Source organism: Salmo trutta, chromosome 14 (assembly GCF_901001165.1).
Source record: "Salmo trutta chromosome 14, fSalTru1.1, whole genome shotgun sequence".
Classification (NCBI taxonomy): domain Eukaryota; kingdom Metazoa; phylum Chordata; class Actinopteri; order Salmoniformes; family Salmonidae; genus Salmo; species Salmo trutta.
In genome coordinates this window covers 43,990,903-44,012,872 of record NC_042970.1, presented here as the reverse complement: position 1 = coordinate 44,012,872, position 21,970 = coordinate 43,990,903, and the positions used below count along the sequence as shown (strand labels likewise).

Here is a 21,970-nt window from a genome sequence, read left to right as displayed (position 1 = left end):
ATCTTATTTTCCACATGCTTCGCAAAGGGGTGTAAACGAACAGTGAAATGCTTACTACCAAGTAATTTTCCAACAACGCAGAGCTAAAAGATAAATGTAATAAACATTTTTTATATATATATATTTTTATTTATTTTTTTGACATGAGGAATACATACACAGTGAATAACATAACAATAATGAGTAAAAATAACATGGCTATATACAGGGAGTACCAGGTAATAACATGGCTATATACAGGGAGTACCAGTACCGAGTTGATGTGCAGGCATAAGAGGTAATTGAGGTAGCTGTGTACATACACTGAGTGTACAAATCATTATGCTCTTTCCATGACAGAATGACCAGGTGAAAGTTATGGTCCCTTATTGATGTCAAATCAGTGTAGATGAAGTGGAGGAGACTGGTTAAAGGAGGAGCTTAAGCCTTGAGAATATTGAGACATGGATTGTTTTTTTACACTACCGTTGACAAGTTTGGGGTCACTTAGAAATCTCCTTGTTTTTGAAAGAAAAACAAATGTTTTTTCCATTAAAATAACATCAAATTGATCAGAAATACAGTGTAGACATTGTTCATGATGTAAATGACTATTGGAGCTGGAAACGGCAGTTTTTCTATGGGATATCTACATAGGCGTATAGAGGCCCATTATCAGCAACCATCACTCCTGTGTTCCAATGGCACGTTGTGTTAGCTAATCCAAGTTTATCATTTTAAAAGGCTAACTGGTCATTAGAAAACCCTTTTGCAATTATGTTAGCACAGCTGAAAACGGTTGTCCTCATTAAAGAAGCAATAAAACTGGCCTTCTTTAGACTAGTTGAGTATCTGGAGCATCGGCATTTGTGGGTTTGATTACAGGCTCAAAATGGCCAGAAACAAAGACTTTCTTCTGAAACTCGTCAGTCTATTCTTGTTCTGAGAAATGAAGGCTATTCAATGCGAGAAATTGCCAGAAACTGAAGATCTCGTACAATGCTGTGTACTACTCCCTACACAGAACAGCACAAGAGTGGGAGGCCCTGGTGCACAACTGAGCAAGAAGACAAGTACATTAGAGTGTCTAGTTTGAGAAACAGACGCCTCACAAGTACTCAACTGGCAGCTTCATTAAATAGTACACGCAAAACACCAGTCTTAACGTCAACAGTGAAGAGGCGACTCCGGGATGCTGGCCTTCTATGCAGAGTTGCAAAGAAAAAGCCACATCTCAGACTGGCTAATAAAAAGCAAAGATTAAGATGAGCAAAAGAACAGACGCTCGGATCACAAAGAAGAACATTCGTGAGAAACAGAAAAAATGAAAAGATGTCAAGCATGGTGGAGGCAATGTGATGGTCTGAGGGTGCTTTGGTGGTGGTAAAGGGAGATTTGTACAGGGTAAAAGGGATCTTGGAGTGATAGCCTTCCTATCGCTCCATTCCTATCACTCCAATTTCCTCCTACAACAGGAAAATGACCCAAAGCACAGCTCCAAACTATGCAAGAACTATTTAGAGAAGAAGCAGTCAGCTGGTATTCTGTCTATTATGGAGTGGCCAGCACAGTCACCGGATCTCAACCCTATTGAGCTGTTGTGGGAGCAGCTTGACCATATGGTATGTAAGAAGTGCCCATCAAGCCAATCCACCTTGTGGGAGGTGCTTCAGGAAGCATGGGGTGAAATCCATTCAGATTACCTCAACAAATTGACAACTAGAATGTCAAAGGTCTGCAAGGCCATTTTAAATAAATTAATTAGGCCCTAATCTATGGATTTCACATTACTGGGAATTGGCCACAGTTAACTTTTTTTTTTTAAAGTAGGGGTGTGGATCAGAAAACCAGTCAGTATCTGGTGTGACCACCATTTGCCTCATACAGCGATCAGGCTGTTGATTGTGGCCTGTGGAATGACTGCAAAGTTGCTGGATATTGGCGGGAACTGGAACACCGTGTCGTACAGCTCGATCCAGAGCATCCCAAACATGCTCAACGTGTGATATGTCTGGTGAGTATGCAGACCATAGAAGAACTGGGATATTTTCATTGAGTACAGATCCTTGTGACATGGGGCTGAGCATTATCATGCTGAAACATGAGGTGATTGTGGACGATGAATGACACGACAATGGGCCTCAGGATTCAAATTGCCATTGATAAAATGCAATTTTAGTCGACGTACGTAGTGTATGCCTGCCCATACCAGAACCCCACTGGCACCATGGGGCACTCTGTTCACAACGTTGGCATCAGCAAACCACTCGCCCACATGACGCCATACACGCCGTCTGCCCGGTATAGTTGAAACCGGGATTCATCCGTGAAGAGGACACTTCTTCAGCGTGCCAGTGGCCATCAAAAAGTGAGCATTTGCCCACTGAAGTCAGTTACAACACCAAACTGCAGTCAGGTCAAGACCCTGGTGAGGACGACAAGCATGCAGATGAGCTTCCCTGAGACAATTTCTGAAGGTTAGTGCAGAAATTCTTTGGTTGTGCAAACCCAGTTTCATCAGCTGTCTGGGTGGCTTGTCTCAGACGATCCTGCAGGTGAAGAAGCGGGATGTGGAGGTCTTGGGCTGGCGTGGTTACACGTGGTCTGTGGTTGTAAGGCCGGTTGGACGTACTACCAAATTCTCTAAAACGACATTAGCGGCTTATGGTAGAGAAATTAACATTCAATTCTCTGGCAACAGCTCTGGCGGACATTCCTGCCATCAGTTGCACGGCAATTGCACGCTCCCTCAAAACTTCAGACATCTGTGGCATTGTGTTGTGTGACAAAACTGCATGTTTTAGAGTTGTCTTTATTGCTCACTAACAGGGAAGTAAACAAATATGTGAACTAAATTTGAGAGAAATAAGCTTTTTGTGCGTATGGAATATTTCTAGGATCTTTTATTTCAGCTCATGAAACTTGGGATCAGCACTTTACATGTTGTGTTTATATTTTTGTTCAGTATAGATTGGAACACAGTTCTTTCAAGTCAAGTTAACGAGGGGACTCACTAGTTATAGGAGCCATGCCTAAAAGTAAACGTCAAAGGGAATTTACTGTGTGAGGAGTGAAAGGTGATGCTGTGTGTTCATACTGTAAGAACAGCCATGTCACTAGCTGATCAACACAGACGTAGCACACACATTTCACTAATAATCATCAACTAGTACAAAGCTATCAAAGTTATGATACTATCCACAGTGGAGATTTCAATTGTGTGAGTGTGAGGGAGTGCGTGTGTCTCTCTCACCTGTGCAGCTGCTGGAGGGGGCAGGGCTATCCGTATTGGAGGTGCTGTGGCTGTTACTACTCCCCTTCTGTTTCTCCTCCTCTTTCTCCTGCTGCTGCGCCTCCTCGTCCTGAGAGTTCATTTCCCAGGAGCAAAGGCCGTCCTCCCCCTCAGGCGACACCTCCGCTCCTCGCTCCCCCTCAGTATCCCATTTGCCCAGCCCCTTCGACAGCAGGTTTGGTTTCAGTTCCTTCAAGGCTGACTCCGGCTCCCTCTCTCCGTCCGAGGTGCACTCCCCATGTGGGGAGGCGGTCCTGTTCTGGCAGACACCCCCCTTCCTTACAGGACCCCCGACACGCCGCTTCCGATCCCGTCGGGGGCCGTCGCTTCTGACCGGCGGCAAGATGGTGGCCCTGGTGCCCTCCATGGCGCTGTGTGGCTTCTCACCTGACTCTCAGCCACCCTCGGTCATGGTGCCACCATTCCCGTCCTGCTGGTGAAGAGTGGAACAGCCAGTTAGTACAGATCTGTTACAGATTGGTTACAGGAATGATTTATTCCAAATTGGTGGTGGTTCAGGAGGATACATTGGTGTGTTGCAATCAATCGGAGCGGTTCTCACAGAATACAGTGACCGTTCAATCGGAATGCCTTTTACAAAACGAGACATCCAATTAGATCCGTGAAACATTTCTCTCAACGTTGTTTTAACTGGAGAGATAACGAAAGGCTTCCATGTTAAAGTGTAACAGGCACAGTCTCTTCTGGAAACACTTGTCATAAGAGGCTTTGACCTGGTCCCATTCAACAGGTCCCTCCACAGCTGAGACAGCATCACCCAGTGCACCTCCAACCCAGAGAGACAGAAACAGCCTCCCCACAGAGACCCAGCATATGGACCAGGTTAGAGGTCTCCGATGCGGGCCTGGAGTTGGCCTGCTGCAGATGAGCGCCAGGTGTTAGATTCTAAACAACTGTAACTGATCCAGCTAATCACTAACAGAGGGAGTGAAAAAAAATGGGGGGGGGGAAGTATGCAAAAAAAAAAAAAATAATGCACCGACACACACTCAGTGTAACTGCTGCGTCTTTGTGTGCCAGAGAGGGAGGAGAGTTGGTGTATGCATGAGAAAAAGACAATCACACACACACACACACACACACACACACACACACACACACACACACACACACACACACACACACACACACACACACACACACAGAGTAGGCTAGCCTCCAGGTCCCAGCACGTGTGGGCCATGGGGCAGGCAAGGCTGGTGTTTTTCTACAGACACCTGTTGTTGGGAGGGAGAGCCCAAGGTCTGGGTGTCTGGTACTGTCTGAGCTGAAGACGCTCTGCGTGCTGCGTGTGTGTGTGTAGGGACGATCTGCTCTTGGGATCAGCCAGCGCCACTGACCTTTCCCCACATTCCCCACTTTCTGCTGAACAGCCATGCACTTTCCCCCACTGGCCTTGAGTGGCTGTGTGTGTGTCTGCCAAGTAGAAATAGGGTTCAAGGGAACAGAGGCTGTAGAGCTGATTTCATGGGGGATCACCCAGTTTATCAGCCTGGTGCGTGTAGAAGAGGGAAGAGAGAATACCCTAAAGACATGGAATTTAAAACGCCTCCGCTCTGTACAACATACACACTCCAGAACAGCCTGAATTCTTCGAGGCACAGATTTTACAAGGTGTCAGAAATGGCCGATGCTTCAGTTGGTATCAAGGGACCTAACCTGTGCCAGGAGAACACTCCCCACACCAGCACATCACCACCAGCAGCCTGTATCAGGCCGGCTGGGTCCATGGACTCATGATGCTTACGGCAAATCCTGACTCTGCCATTAGCGTGACGCAACAGAAACCAGGATTCGTAAAATCAGGTGATATTTTTCCACTTCTCAATTGTTCAGTGTTGGTGACCGTGTGCCCGCTGGAGCCGCTTCTTGTTTTTAGCTGATAGGAGTGGAACCCAGTGTGGTTGTCTGCTGCAATAGCCCATCTGGGGCGGCAGGTAGCCTAGTGGTTAGAGCATTGGGCCAGTAACCGAAAGGTTGCTGGATCGAATCCCCGAGCTGACAAGACGGTTAAACCCACTGTTCCCCGGTAAGCCGTCATTGTAAATAAGAATGTGTTCTTAACTGTGTTGCCTAGTTAAATAAAGGTTAAATAAAAATTACATCCGTGACAAGGATTGACAAGTTCTGCGTTCCGAGATGACATTCTGCACACCATTGTTATACTGCGCCATTATTTGTCTGTTTGTGGCCCGCCTGTTAGCTTGCACGATTCCTGCCATTCTCCTTTGACCTTTCTCATCAACAAGCTGTTTTCGCCCACAGGACTGCCGCTGACTGGTGCGACAAATCCATTCTTGGTAAACCCTAGACAATGTTGTGTGTGAAAAGCCCAGGAGGGCAGACGTTTCTGAGATCCTGGATCTGGAGCGCCTGGAACCCAATGATCATACCACGCTCAAAGTTGCTTAGGCCCATTCTAACGTTCAATCGAACAGTAACCAAAATGCCTGTCTGCCTGTTTTATATAGCAAGCCCCAGCAACATGACTCACTTGCTGTAGGAGCAAACCATTTTCTTGAATGGGGTGGTGTATCAAATAAACAGGACACTGTGTATATTCAGTCAATAAAAAAAGCAAGTGCCAATTAAGATGAATTTATTGAAGCCATAATATCAACTAGTTCTATTATATCGTGGAACACAATCTTAACGCAGTAACTTTAGCAGTTGCACTTGCTTGTAGAAGCCAATGGCTGTGCAATGGCATATCCTCATTTTTTTTATTTGACAGATGCTCTTATTTCTCTAGCCATAACAGACACCTAATTTATAGTAAAAAAAAGAAAAACCTTACAGAATAAAATGTATTTTTCCAAATGAAAAAAAAGTTGCCAGCGAGAAGTGATGTGCATTTCGTGCCTCAAACAGTTATTATCCAAGAGTAATCATTTGAAATGGGGTTCAATTTGGCGAGTTGAAAGAATTCTTTCAGGGTTACAAACCACAATATGTTATCTTTTCAATATACAAAATATTGGATTTTGTTTATTCTGCCTGTTTTGTAATTTTCAAAATGGATGAACAATTCCACATTGAACACTGCATGTGACATCCGTTTGGTGAGTAGGCATATGCTTAATGATTCTGATAAATACACTGTCTATATCAAGTTTTTGCATATTTTCAGTGTGGAACCTGTCTATGTTTAGGGGGGTTATAGCCTAGTCTAACCAATTCTAAATGGCACTATCAGTTCACAAGGTAGCTTAATCGAAAAATAGACTGGACGCAATTATTCGAAAACTGCAGCTCATTGTTGGAAAACATATTGACCTACTTCAAAATCAACCAGTCCATTTTGAATTTGTGATAACTCTCATCATTTGGCAAGGAATGTAGCTTGTATATCCTATCCCATTTTATAGGCATTTATTTCTGTAGGCCTAACGGGAGCTTGTGTGCGCACTCAGCGCGCGTGTGTGAAGGGAGCAGTCGGAACGCAATTGAGTGAATGGGACACGGAGGGGAAAGGGAATTTTGGAAGAAGAACTGTGTGATGCTTGGCTTGGTTTCTTTTTTTGTTGTGCCCCGCAAACGCACATGTACAAACGAAACACTAGAGTGAAAGCAAATTATGTTGCCAAGACAAAAATGTCACTTGCCTGTTTGGGCAACCATAATAGCCTATAGGCCAATATGCACAAAGATGTCTGCAAATTCTCTGAAAAGCCTAAAAGAAATTCTAGATCCTAGTTTGACAGGTTGCATTAAAATATCAATTCCCTGAATATGTTATATGAAATAGCTTACTTTTTTAAATCATAGGCTACCATCTCAGTTGTCTTACTTGGCACTGGAAAATAATTGTCTAGAGCCCTGCTGCTAATGTAAAATAACAGTCCATTAAAAATTAAATAATTTGCATTTATTGTTATTCAGCAAAATATTTACCTATATCCCAATATTACCTTTTGTCCATAATCGCCCAGCTCTAGCACCTCCCTCAAAAATACTTATCGTAATCTATGGCTAAAGTCTTTAATCTGATTATTTTTATTGTGATATGGATTTTTTGTCCATATCACCCAGCTCTACAATATAACCTGGTACTAAATATTAACATTTTAAGTCATTTAGCAGACACTCTTATCCAGAGCGACTTACAGTAGTGAATGCATACATTTCTTTTCTGTACTGGTCCCCCGTGGGAATCGAACCCACAACCCTGGCGTTGCAAACACAATGCTCTACCAACTGAGCCACACGGGAGCCCTAAATAGGGCTGGGACGATATCAGTATCGCGATACTAATAAGTATCGTGGCAAGGAAACAAAACACAAAGAGGATTGAACTTCTTTAGGAAAACAGCCCTAATGTTGGAAACAAATATGGCATCCAGAGTCCCATTTATTTATTTTTCAAGCTATAGAACACAATATTTTACATACAGCAGGTCTTTAAAAAGACCAAAGTGTTTGGTCTGCTTTGTGTTTTCCTTTTTGCCATTTTATATATATATATATATATATATATATATATATATATATATATATATATATATATATATATATATATATATATATATATATATATATATATATATATATATATATATATATATATATATATATATATATATATATATATATATATACACACACATATATATATATATATATATATATACACACATATATATACACACAGATATTGTCCCGGCCCTAGTACTAGCTACGCTGAAAATAAACATCCGGACGATACACAGAACCAACAGCTAAAAGGATATTGATCCAGGAGGAGAACAGCTAGATGGAGGAAGGTGAGAGGAAGCACTGAAGGCTTATGTCATTGCACTGTCAGTGTAGGCATCGCTTGTGGGGTCTTCACAATGACTTCAGGTGATCAGTTGTGGTTTGCTGATGATATCACACAGTCACCACTGGTAGCCATCCACTCCGTCAAAAAAAAATAAATAAATTGTAAGTGAAAGGGCGGGAGTCGGGAGACGAGAGTAAACCTAGTAAAACTATGCCCTGTAACGTTACTGCCTATTCACTCAATCTGCTGCCTGGCAGGCTAATGGCAATACAAGTTTGTTAATGTAATCTGGTCATCTGTATTTTCATAACTATCAGCTAGCTATGTGTGAATCATAATAATCTAGCTAGTTTAACAGGCCAAAACAACCTTAAACTAATGTTATGCCAGGTAAATGATTAGCTGTCAATTCTTTGTGGCTAGCTAGCCATTTAGCCTTATTGACTTAAAATGGGCTTGCAATCTATGCACACTACAGTGGGTATTGTAGGCAGGTAAACATGCCACAATTAATGTATTTATTAACGTATCAAAATAAAATATTGTAGTCAGGCAAACATATGAGATGCGAATGTGTAACATTCCGTTCCAAAGTCTCAGTTCTCCTAATAACAGTATTTCGCAAGTATACGTGTGCATGAGTCAAACAACCCATTCTGCATTCAAACTAGTTACGTCATCAAATCTCAATTTCTGAACACTAAGTGAAACAAAGCCCATTGGCTGAACTCCGATACATAACAGTGACAAGATCAAAGAGAACCCATTCTCTGACGAATCAATGACTGACTAGACGAGCCGCACCGCCCGGAGCCCTTGGCAGTGGCTCATAATGCTAAACTTCTAAAATCTTTCCCAACAGTCCCCAGCTTTGGTGCGATTAAGACAAAGCAAAGAACGCATTCATTTCCCAGTGTTAAATAAGAGCAGCTTAGGCATGAATGATTGAGGGTGGCTGCGTCATAGTTAATCTACGAGCTGGACTTAAAGAGCCAAAAAACTGACAGGAGAGAGGGAAGGAAGGATGGAGGGGGAAGTAGATGGATGTGTCCCAATGCTTTTAAATAGGTTATTTTCCTTGTCACCTTCCCTTCACAAGACAGTGAATCCTTCCTTTCTTATAATCAGTTACTGATGATCTGATGTGACCGAATTGGTGAAGGAAATTGTGTTCAATCATTAGCTCAGGAAGGAGGGATGCATTTTATAAGTATTCAAACAAGCCCTAGGCCTTAGTTTATCATGTTTTGTTATGTTATTTTAGACCAGTGATCATGAAGGAGAGGACATAAGAAAAGGAAGGACATGTGATGAGGAGAAGAAGCCAGTGGATTAGACATAATTGGGACCTGCTGGCAACAGCCTTTTAAACAATAGAGCCAATCAAGGGCAGAGTTGCCTCGTAGTTAGTCTTGTTCCCTGGGACTGGTCTGTTTCAACACTTAGAAAATTCATCCCAACTTCCTGGATGGAATCACCGACCTATGTGATTGGAAAAATGTCCACCTCAATACTTTCCCCAATAACACTCGCTCAGAGATCTGGGATTGCTTCAAGGGAGGAGAAAGGTAGGGTTGAATAGTACAAGCATCCCAACAGGTCTCTGCTTTGTGGAATTCTCTGAGTGGTTGATGTTGTGAATTTCTCTCCACTGCACAAAACTCTATCCTATGAGTGCCCTCTCACCCCCCCATCCCCTATCCTCTTCCTTCTCTCCACCCAGCTCCTGTATGCACCTCCTCCCTTCTCCAGTGAAAACAGACCAGATGAACTGGTGCTCCTCCCTCTGTGCCCACTAAATGGGACGGCCATTCACCTCCGACCCAGATCAGTGATAAACACATATTGTGAAAGACCAGAGGGATTATTTTAAAATGACGGGAATATGCCCTAGGTGGACTCTATGGAGCTCTTCAACTATAAGCATTTCAAATGGGCAGCGACTTTGAATGGTTGGGGATTAGCCTACTATAGGCCTAGATGGACAAATTTGGCAAGTTCTTACTTGCGTCTCTTACCCCAAAGATATAAATGCCACCACAATGGTATACATCAGTCAAGTCTACACATTCTATATTCATGGGTTAATTTGCAATCTAGGTTATGGGTTTCTGTTATACAAAGTATGAATGGACTGGTTTACATTGATACTGTGTCATAAGAGACAAAATTATCACTTTCAAAAATGCTTATACTAGGGAAATCTGAAAACTAGTTTGACAGGTTGTGGGTGGGGGGGACAAGTCTAAATGCTCTTGATTTCTTTGGGGAAAGTCACCGGCGGGTGTATGTAGGCACCGGAACTGAGCCATAACGGAAACTGGCTATCTACTACCCCCCTATCAGAATAGGAGGGCAATGTTTGCTTTTTGTCCCCCAATTTCTAAAGCTAGAATCCTTCATTTTTTTAGGCACACTAGTGATCTTAAATTAAAATTCCAGGTCACACAGAAAACTAGTTATGTGCATTTGTGAGTAAAATTGTCACATTGTAGTGCATTCGGAAAGTATTAAGACCCCTTTTCCACATTTTGTTACGTTACAGCTTTATTCTAATACGGTTTTAATTATATTTTTTCCTCATCAATCTACACACAATACCCCATAATGACAAAGCGAAAACAGGTTTATAGAAATGTTTTCATATTGAAAAATAGAAAAACAGAAATACCATAATACCATTCAGACCCTTTGCTATGAGACTCGAAAATGAGCTCAGGTACATCCTGTTTCCATTGATCATCCTTGAGATGTTTCTACAACCTGAATTGAGTCCATTTGTGGTAAATTCAATTGATTGGACATGATTTGGAAATGCACATCCACCTGTCTATATAAAGGTCCCACAGTTCACAGTGCATGTCAGAGCCAAAACCAAGTCATGAGGTCGAAGGAATTGGCTGTAGAACTCCAAGACAGGATTGTGTCGAGGTACAGATCTGGGGAAGGGCACCACCCACAAGACTCTTCCTAGAGCTGGACGCCCGGCCAAACTGAGCAATCGAGGGGAAAGGGACCTTGGTCAGGGAGGTGACCAACAACCTGGTGGTCACTTCGACAGAGCTCCATAGTTCTTCTGTGGAGATGGGAGAACCTTCCAAAAGGACAACCATCTCTGCAGCACTCCACCAATCAGGCTTTTATGGTAGAGTGGCCAGATGGAAGCCACTCCTCAGTAAAAGGCACATGAAATGAGAAACAAGACCATGAGAAAAAAGATTCTCTGGTCTGATGAAACCAAGATTTAACTTGTTTGCCTGAATGCCAAGTGCCACATCTGGAGGAAACCTGGCACCATCATGCTGTGGGGATGTTTTTCAGCGGCAGGGACTGGGAGACTACTCAGGATTGAGGGAAAGATGAACGGAGTAAAGTACAGAGAGATCCTTAATGAAAACCTGCTCCAGAGTGCTCAGGACCTCAGACTGGGGCCAAGGTTCACCTTCCAACAAGACAACGACCCTAAGCACACAGTCAAGACAACGAAGGAGTGGCTTTGGGACAAGTCTCTGAATGTCCTGAGTGGCCCAGCCAGAGCCCGGACTTCAACCCAATCAAACATCTGGAGAGCTCTGAAAATAGCTGTGCAGCGACGCTCCTCATCCAACCTGACAGAGCTTGAGAGGATCTGCAGAGAATGGGAAACTCCCCAAATACAGGTGTGCCAAGCTTGTAGCGTCATACCCAAGAATCGAGGCTGTAATCGCTGCCAAAGCTGCTTCAACAAAGTACTGAGCAAAGGGTTTGAATACTTACGTAAATGTTATTTCATTTTTTTGATACATTTTTCTTTAAATCCTAAAAACCTGTTTTTGCTTTGTTGCTTTGTTGAGTGTGAAAAACCCAATAAAAATACAAACTCAATCTACTTTAAAATGACTAAAACCAAATCTGTGTAGAAATGATAATGGACATTTATTCATACAGTTTCTTGACTGTCCAGGTCGCTAACAATCACTAGACCGTCAAATTCCAAAAACAATGGATAGAGGACAATTTTTTGCTAATTTTGACAGCAAGAATGTATACATTTTCAGTGCGGCACTCCGGACATCGTTGAAGACCGAATGTGGTAGAGGTCGACCGATTATGATTTTTCAACGCCGATACCGATTATTGGACGCCCAAAAACCCGATGCCGATTATTGTTGTTATTTTTTTGTGTGTGTGTGTGTGTGTGTGTGTGTGTGTGAGATATATATATATTACACACACATAGCTCTGAAGTGACAACGATACTGAAGAGTCTGCTTAGGAGACAAATACTCTCAACTGTTTGAATAATAAAAATAGAGTTTAAGTTACCTGTGATGAATGCTGAAAACAAAAACTGTAATTTCTATATGCAGGAAATCGTATTTTAATAATGGGCATGGTAAGAATTGACTACCAAAGTGCGAGTCATAATTCCCATGACACCTTCTAGCAAAATCTGAAAAGCGGTTCCTTCATTTATTCCATAGGATATTTTTAGATTAACTTAAAATAAGGTCTGTTTAGTTTAGGCTTACACCACCTTGCCAATTTTATAACTGTGTAGATATCCATAGGATATAACTGATCAATATAAGCGAAGATAAATTTTTTTGTAGAGTGGATTTATGAAAATATGTTGACAAACGTTACCTAGTGAGATTTACACGGGTATCAAAACGCTGAGGCGGTTTAAGCACAAAACACAGACCTTATCTGAAGTAGATCAAGACATTCTCTATGGAAGACATGAACGGTAAAATAACGAAGGAACCCCTTTCAAGTTCAGCCGCAAGTTATTACAGGAATTATGACACGTCGACTATTTCTCTAAACCATATACCTTTGACTATTACGAGCCTGCTGCTGCCTACCACCGCTCAGTCAGACTGCTCTATCAAATATCAAATCATAGACTTAACTATAATATAATAAACCTTAGGTCATTAATATGGTCAAATCCGGAAACTATCATCTCGAAAACATTCTTTCAGTGACATACGGAACCGTTCGGGTGGCATCATAAGTCTAAATATTCCTGTTACATCGCACAACCTACAATGTTATTTCATAGTTCCGTAAAATTCTGGCAAATTAGTTCGCAACGAGCCAGATTCTGTATACCCTGATTCTGCGTGCAACAAACGCAAGAGAACTGACACAATTTCACCTGGTTAATATTGCCTGCTAACCTGGATTTCTTTTAGCTAAATATGCAGGTTTAAAAATATATACTTCTGTGTATTGATTTTAAGAAAGGCATTGATGTTTATGGTTAGGTACAGTCGTGCAACGATTGTGCTTTTTTTCGCAAATGCGCTTTTGTTAAATCATCCCCGTTTGGCGAAGTCGGCTGTCTTTGTTAGGAAGAATAGTCTTCACAGTTCGCAACAAGCCAGGCGGCCCAAACTGCTGCATACACCCTGACTCTGTTTGCAAGAGAAGTGACACATTTTCCCTAGTTAAAATAAATTAATGTTAGCAGGCAATATTAACTAATTATGCAGGTTTAAAAATATATACTTGTGTATTGATTTTAAGAAAGACATTGATGTTTATGGTTAGGTACACGTCGGAGCAAAGACAGTCCTTTTTCACGAATGCGCACCGCATCGATTATATGCAAAGCAGGACAGGCTAGATAAACTAGTAATATCATCAACCATGTGTAGTTAACTAGTGTTTATGATTGATAGTTTTTTTATAAGATAAGTTTAATGCTAGCTAGCAACTTACCTTGGCAACGTAAAGCAGGTGGTTAGAGCGTTGGGCTAGTTAACGTAAGGTTGCATCCCCAAGCTGACAAGGTAAAATCTGTCGTTCTGCCCCTGAACAAGGCAGTTAACCCACCGTTCCTAGGCCGTCATTGAAAATAAGAATGTGTTCTTTAACTGACTTGCCTAGTTAAATAAAGGTAACATTTTTTTTTTTTTACAAAAAATAAAAAATAAATAATAAAAAATAAATAAAAATCGGCAGCCAAAAATACCGATTACCGATTGTTATGAAAACTTGAAATCGGCCCTAATTAATCGGCCATTCCGATTAATCGGTCGACCTCTAGAATGAGGCTTCCGGGGCAAAATGAGTTCGACACCCCTGGTTTAGACCATTTGGAAGGTTATTTTTCTCCCGCTTTGACCGTGCAGTGCGGTAGAAGCAATTGTTGTCCTTATTATGAAATTATCAACTTTCCCCATTACATCTAAAAATTACCATATACACTGATTGTTTAAAGCAAAACAACCTAAACAATTGCTGATGGTGAACCTGCTCAAAATAAAATGTAATGTAGCCTAAGCACCGATCAGCAGGTAGGCTGTCTCAGGCGGTTGGTTAGGCTACTTTATTCCAATAAACACAATTTTCAACAGCGCATTTGATAATAACCTAGCAAATTACATTGGTTGTCACTCAACTAATAAAGCCTAATATTGCGCAAGCCATTTTACAAACATTTGAATGCTGAAGGTGATGCGCTGCCTACGTGCGAAGCAGCGCACAGTTTGACTAGGCTACTGATATTGCCTGGGTTGTTCGACATGCAAAATGACTTGATCAATGACTGTCAACAGTTACATGCTTAGTTTGACACAGAAGGCGTGAGGGAGAGAGAGGGAGGGGATGTCCAAACTCAGAATGTTTCAACACTCTTGGTTTGACCACCAGACAACAGAAAGAAAGCAGTATGGCAGTGGAAGGGAGAACAGTAGCAGGTGACCCGACTGTGGTTTGTGACTATTATAATATACAATTGTAGCCAAATCCGTTGCAGTAATTCCATTAAATAATTTTTTTTGTAACCCTGTTACCAATTTGGTAACAGAATTAAGAGTTTACTTACTTAAAGGGATATGCTAGCAGATAACCATACACTTCCAGTCATTGCGCTAATGCTAGTTAACATTGGCTCGCCAAACTACCGCCAACTTCCTTCATACTGGACAGAGAGACAAAAATGGTATCCATGAGTTCATCTGACTCAAGGGAAGTAGATAAAAGTTTCTCATTGCCAAAATTCTGAAGTATCCCTTTAATAATTTATAAACAAAATTGATATCAGTAAAATCATTATAACTAATTGGTAGGTCTAGCATTACTTGTTACTTTGTGAACTTTCAAGATTCTCCCTAATGAGGGAGAGAAATGTGAAAATATCTTCAAGATATGTGGGTTTTTGGTAAAAGGTTAAAAAAAAATTTAAAAAAAGGTGAACAATTTCTCCAAAATGATATTTTAGTGTTGATATTAGTTGGCAGGGGTCATTACTTCAACATTGTGTTTTGATGTATTTCTGATAACATCTACCAGAAAGTCCTTAAAGGTTTCTTAGACCTCTTTTCCAGCTGTTAATACAGAAATTAAAGCCTTGACTTATGCCACATTTTTAAGATGGAAAATGGTTGAAAGATTTCCCAAAAATAGACTCAGCTTTCATTTGACACCCAATTTAATATGCTCCTATGAACTCCACCTGTTGGTGCTCATGGGTTCTTTTCGATGAAAATGTCCATCTAGTTTTAATTCTGGTAGTTGTTAGTTCTCAAAGATGATCTTACTTAAAAATATTTAGCTCCATTATATTTATTTTATACTTTATATCTGGTTTTAGTCTAAGTTTAAACTGAAAACTTTTTACCAATTATACTGAACAAAAATATAAACGCAACATGGAACAATTTCAAAGACTTTACTGAGTTACAGTTCATAAGGAAATCAGTCAATTTAAATAAATGCATTATTGCCTAATCTATGGATTTCACGACTGGGAATACAGATAGGCATTTGTTGGTCACAGATAACTTTTTAAAAAGGTAGGGTCGTGGATCAGAAAACCAGTCAGTATCTGGTGTGACCACCATTTCTTACGCAGCGTGACACATTTCCTTCACATAGAGTTGATCAGGCTGTTGATTGTGTACGATTCTTCAATGGCTGTGCGAAGTTGCTGGATATTGGCGGGAACTAGAACATGCTATCGTTCACGTCGATCAATGTGTGACATGTCTGGTGAGTATGCAAGCCATAGAAGAACAGATCTTTGTGGGCTATACTCAGCCTTGTCTCAGGATGGTAAGTTGGTGGTTGAAGATATCCCTCTAGTGGTGTGGGGGCTGTGCTTTGGCAAAGTGGGTGGGGTTATATCCTGCCTGTTGTGCCCTGTCCGGGGGTATCATCGGACGGGGCCACAGTGTCTCCCAACCCCTCCCGTCTGAGCCTCCAGTATTTATACTGCAGTAGTTTGTGTCGGGGGGCTAGGGTCAGTCTGTTATATCTGGAGTATTTCTCCTGTCTTATCCGGTGTCCTGTGTGAATGTAAGTATGCTCTCTAATTCTGTCTCTTTCTTTCTCCCACTCTCTGAGGACCTGAGCCCTAGGACCATGCCTCAGGACTACCTGGCCTGATGACTCCTTGCTGTCCCCAGTCCACCTGGCCGTGCTACTGCTCCAGTTTCAACTGTTCTGCCTGCGGCTATGGAACCCTGACCTGTTCACCGGACGTGCTACTTGTCCCAGATATGCTGTTTTCAACTCTCTAGAGACAGCAGGAGCGGTAGAGATACTCTGAATGATCGGCTATGAAAAGCCAACTGACATTTACTTCCGAGGTGCTGACCTGTTGCACCCTCGACAACCACTGATTATTATTATTTGACCCTGCTGGTCATCTATGAACATTTGAACATCTTGGCCATGCCCTGTTATAATCTCCACCCGGCACAGCCAGAAGAGGACTGGCCACCCTTCATAGCCTGGTTCCTCTCTAGGTTTCTTCCTAGGTTCTGGCCTTTCTAGGGAGTTTTTCCTAGCCACCGTGCTTCTACACCTGCATTGCTTGCTGTTTGGGGTTTTAGACTGGGTTTCTGTACAGCACTTTGACATCAGCTGATGTAAGAAGGGCTTTATAAATACATTTGATTGATTGAAGAACAGAGACATGTTCGACATCCAGGAATTGTGCACAGATCCTTGCGACATGGGGCTGTGCATTATCATGCTGAAACATGAGGTGATGGTGGACGATGAATGGCACGACAATGGGCCTCAGGATTCAATGCCCCATTGTTAAAATGCAATTGTATTCATTGTCTGTAGCTTATGCTTGCCCATAACCCCAACATGGGGCATTTTGTTCACAACGACATCAGCAAACCAGTGCCCACAGGACACCATGAAACATTGGACCAAGACTTACATGTTGAGTTTATATTTTTGTTTAGTGTATATTTTTTTTCACATCACATTTTTGGGAGTGGTGGCCATGTTTTAGCAGCAGCGGCCCATCGCTGCTAAATGAATATAGGGGAAACACTGCAAGTGCCTGCTGCACATCCAACTGCAGCATGAATAAGTCAACATCAGCAGACATGCCCAATTCAACCCACAAGTCCATGTCCTTTCACACGGTGGTTACTGCCTAGTCAGACTGATGAGATGTGAAACCACACAATGTCCTCACAGCTCTAGTCAGTGTGTGTGTGGTGCCACTGCAACTAAACTGCACTCCCCAATGAGCAATGAATATGAAATATTAACAATGACTACTCAAATGCCAAAGACATGATCAAATGACAGGCTGAGGATAATGTTTGCTTATAGAAAAAAAACAGACATGACACCAAGTCAACAACTCCAGCATTGTATCCTGCTTCCACGAAAAGTAGATGCTTATAGCAATACTAACCTCTACAGTCCGATTCACTAATAAGTTAAGGGACCCTTATCACCGAGATGCACCCAAAGGGTAGCTTACCTTGCTTCACGACCACTAAACCCATAATAAGTTGAGTGATGCAATTACACATCTAATTGGATAGATCAACACACTTTCTGGAGAGAGTACTAATCACAGACCCCTTAAATCCTGCTTACTGACACTGCTGGGAAACAACTGTTGCTTGCTAGTTGCTACCTTGGTTGACGGGGGGGGGGGGGTCAGACCCATCTAGGCAAGCAACGGTAAACCAATCTCTGCCATTGATTATTTAAGCAATAAGGCCCGAGGGGGCATGGTATATGGCCAATATACCACAGCTATGGGCTGTAGTATAGGCCTGCTATTCATTGATTACAGCTCAGCGGTCAACACCAAAGTGCACTCAAAGCTCATCACTAAGCTAAGGACCCTGGGACTAAACACTGACTGGTTGCAGCTTATAATAGTAATAAGGCACCTCGGGGGGTTGTGGTAAAAGGCCAATATACCACGGCTAAGGGCTGTGTCCAGGTAATCCGCGGTGCGTCGCGCATAAGAACAGCCCTTAGCCGTGGTATGTTGGTCATATACCACACCCCCCCGTGCCTTATTGCTTAATTATAACACAGCACCATGCATTGTGGCCTTTGCAACCGTTAATGTGCTGAGTGGCAAAATCTAGGCCTGCCTCCCAGCTAGTATAAGATGACCCCCACAGCCAGATGTGTGAGTAAGTGTATAAAGTGTGTGTGTAAGTAACAGCACACCCCCAGGAGAGCTGAGAGGGAGACAGCGCAAGCCCGAGGGCACTGAGTACAAGGAAGAAAGGAAACTCAATTCTCCACCAGACAGACAGTGTTACCCCCTGCCATAACAAAACCAAAGGGGGAAGAAGGGGTAAAAGAGGAAAAGGGAGAGAACGGGGGAGAGGAAGACCGAGAAAGAGAGAGAAATAGAGATTTAATGAATAAGAGTTGGAGCATTTGTGGGAGTTGAAGAGGTATTAAAAAGGAGATGAAATAGCAATGAAAGAAAGACTGAGGGAGTGTATGAGAAAAAGTGAGATCTCAAAAAGAGGACTAAAATATGACACACAGAGGCTAGATAGCTGATGAGAGCATAACAGCATCATGTCTGCTCGTTATTCCGAGTGCCTTTCGGCCCAATGTGGGCTGCTTCTCTCTGGTATCTGCTTGTGGAACAAGAGTTTAGGAGAAACAAACACTACCACAGCCGTTATGCAACCGTTTCCACTAACACTACTCGATAGACAAACAAACCACAACTAGACCAACTCAAAACCTCATCAACAGCTAAAACGACGAGGGTTCACTTAAAGTTCAACCTTTAGTTGGACCGTTTCATTTTCTGTGTGAAGTTGAGACATGGTGGGAGCAAGTGTCAATTTGAGAGACGTGTCCCTCTCCAAGTGGTATATTCCACTGATATGATGAGCCGGAACCCTAGTCAGCAAGCAGACTGAATGAATGACTAACTGACTGACTGACTGTTTGACTCACTCACTGGTGGAATCTCTATCCCAACTGAATTAGATAAGACACTGAACAAACAGTTAGCGCTGATAAATAGTGAAATTAGATAAGATTCTAGGGAGAATTAAAAAAAAATATATATTGTGGTCTACATCTGTTTTTGCATAACTATAGCATATACAGTACATATAGCTAGCTACTGCTTGTCATATTTAACAATAACTTTAGCACATTTTATTACAATAATAAAGAATTGTGATTATTGAAAAGGGACGCAGATGGTATAATAACACTGTCATAAAAATAGCTTTCTACTGTTTACACTTGAGGTTATCATATCATCTCTTCCTCAGGTCATAAATATTCTGTCACCAAAGCAATGACATTGCGATGAAATGGGAACTTCAGTTAGTTAGTCTGAAAACGGTCACTGCTATCAAGGATCCTTTAGACGTTCCTACAGGGGTATGGACAGCGGTGTAAAGTACTTACGTAAAAATACTTTAAAGTACTATTTAAGTAGTTTTTTGGTGTATCTGTACTTTACTATTTATATTTGACTACTTTTAATTTACTACAGTCCTAAAGAAAATATTGTACATTTTACTCCATACATTTTCCCTGACACCCAAAAGTACTCGTTACATTTTGAATGCTTAGCAATACACTAAAATGGTCCAATTCACGCACTTATCAACAGAACATCCCTGGCCATCCCTACTGCCTCTGTTCTAGCAGGCTCATTAAAAACACATGCTTCGTTTGTAAATTATGTCTAAAATGTTGGAGTGTGCCCCTGGATATCCATACATTTTTTAAACAAGAATATTGTGCCGTTTGGTTTGCTTAATATGAGGAATCTGAAATGTATACTTTTACTTTTCATACTTATGTACATTTTAGCGATTGATTACACTTTAGTATCAAAAGTAACGTTATATTGAAAACCAAATACTTTTCAACTTTTACTCAAGTAGTATTTTACTGTGTGACTTTCACTTGAGTCATTTTCTATTAAGCCATCTTTACTTTTACTCAAGAATGACAATTGGGTACTTTTTCCACCACTGGGTATGGACGTCCCAACAGTACCAGATAGCACGGGCCGTATGAAAACTAAACTAGTGTGGTGGAGCTGGCTAGCATTCTTAGTATCTTGGTAGGTAACGTTAGTCATCTTGTAAAATCCAAAACTAATCATTGTAATCGCCTGGTGCTGTACTAGCCTCACATAGTTATTTAACGTTAACTATTTCAACACTCACAAAGTTGTCTAAGTCGGTGACCCAATGTAGTTTGTCAGCAAACTCAACGGATTGGAGTTTGATAGCTAGCAGTTAGCTAACTGGCTAGCTAAAATAGCTTGTCATCTGGTTCTAATCCCTCACGTGATACTTAATCTATCCATAACACAACAACAAATTATTTGTCCCATGCAGAGACATTAGCAAGCTAGCCAAACTGTTTGTCTATCTAACTCTAAAGTTAATTAGCTAGCTAGCAAACAAATATGTATTGTGAGCTGGTTGGAGCAAGCTAGCTATCTAAAATGGCTAGCCAAACCAATTCCTATGTCTGCTTGAATGGGCTCTGATTTGGGATAGCTAGCTAACGAGCTAATGCTAATGTTAGCTGGCTAGCTATGCTTGAGGCTCAGCACAGTTCTGGTAAGCTTTCCGATATGCTAACGTTGGTTAAAGTCAAGTTTATATCATTTTACCTTTGTTGCATGCAAACAATTGATCCAAGCAGTAGCTAGGTAGCTGAGCTAGTTGGATCCTGGACAGTCCGACTTTCGCCTGATGAGGTGTTCCTTGCCTGCTCTATTCCACGTTCATTAACGTCGAAAACACGGGAATATTGTTTCTTCTACTTGACAAACTTTGTCAAATTAAAATGTTACTAGCTTTTGTCGCCTTTTTGTTCATTAGTTGCATATCCTGAAGGTTACTTGTGTATGTTGGTCGAATGGAGAAGGGCTTGTTATTCCCAAAGTTTTTTGGGTTTTCACCTCAGTCAGCTCCGCTCCACGATCTGTCAAACTCATACGGTCGTCACTAGTTACCACAGCCACAAGGTCATAATTATTGCTAAACCCCGCCTATTTCTACAATTTCTCTTCTTAAAATCTGATGTTAAACCTAACCTTAACCACACCGCTAACCTGATGCCTAAACCTAACTTTAAATTAAGACCAAAAGCACATTTTAGTTTTCATGATGTCCAGCGATAACAGCCAATGTTGACTTTGTGCTTGTGGTAACTAGCGACAACCCTCTGTCATACATCTGTCATGGTTTGACATCACACCATCCGATGAGCACGTACCACGTAGCGTAGTGTGTCACCAACGCATGTGTGTCAGTGCTTTCACTGTATTGATTTTAGGGTCCTTTGCTTTTCAAAATAAAGAAGCAAATAACAGCACGAGCAAAGTTCACGTTTAGCGTACAAAACATTTACTTAGACTTTAGGAATGAATGTGCACAGTTCTTTAAGTTAGCACATCCATATATTGAAATTCAGTCTTAACTGTCTTGAGAAAAAAAAACGTAAAAAGGTTTAAATTCACCCAAATCAAATGTTGGAGATCTTCTACGTTTCTATGACAGTCAGCAACCCATAGGGTGTTCTTCTCTCCCTATTCCACATCTTAAATGAGATTCATCATGATTTAACTGGTGATTTATTTATTCATCACCTAATATTTGTTATCTGATGTGATGGCTGTTTGTCTGTCTGTATGTCTGTAT

The 21,970-nt window shown here is 41.6% G+C and overlaps 1 protein-coding gene across 2 annotated transcripts in view; it reads right to left on the bottom strand.

The window, feature by feature from the left end:
* The window catches only part of pparda (peroxisome proliferator-activated receptor delta a), a 33,508-nt gene extending 11,949 nt beyond the window's left edge, over positions 1 to 21,559 (bottom strand). The window contains exons 1-2 of one of the 2 annotated variants that reach the window (XM_029776001.1): positions 20,938 to 21,559; positions 3,233 to 3,704 (exon numbers count right to left, since the gene is read on the bottom strand). In XM_029776001.1, the coding sequence (XP_029631861.1) occupies positions 3,233 to 3,638 (406 nt within the window). In that variant the 5' untranslated portion in view covers positions 3,639 to 3,704; positions 20,938 to 21,559. The remainder of the gene's footprint in view (positions 1 to 3,232; positions 3,705 to 20,937) is intronic. The other variant, XM_029776000.1, reaches the window with a different exon arrangement.
* Positions 21,560 to 21,970: the final 411 nt, after the last annotated feature.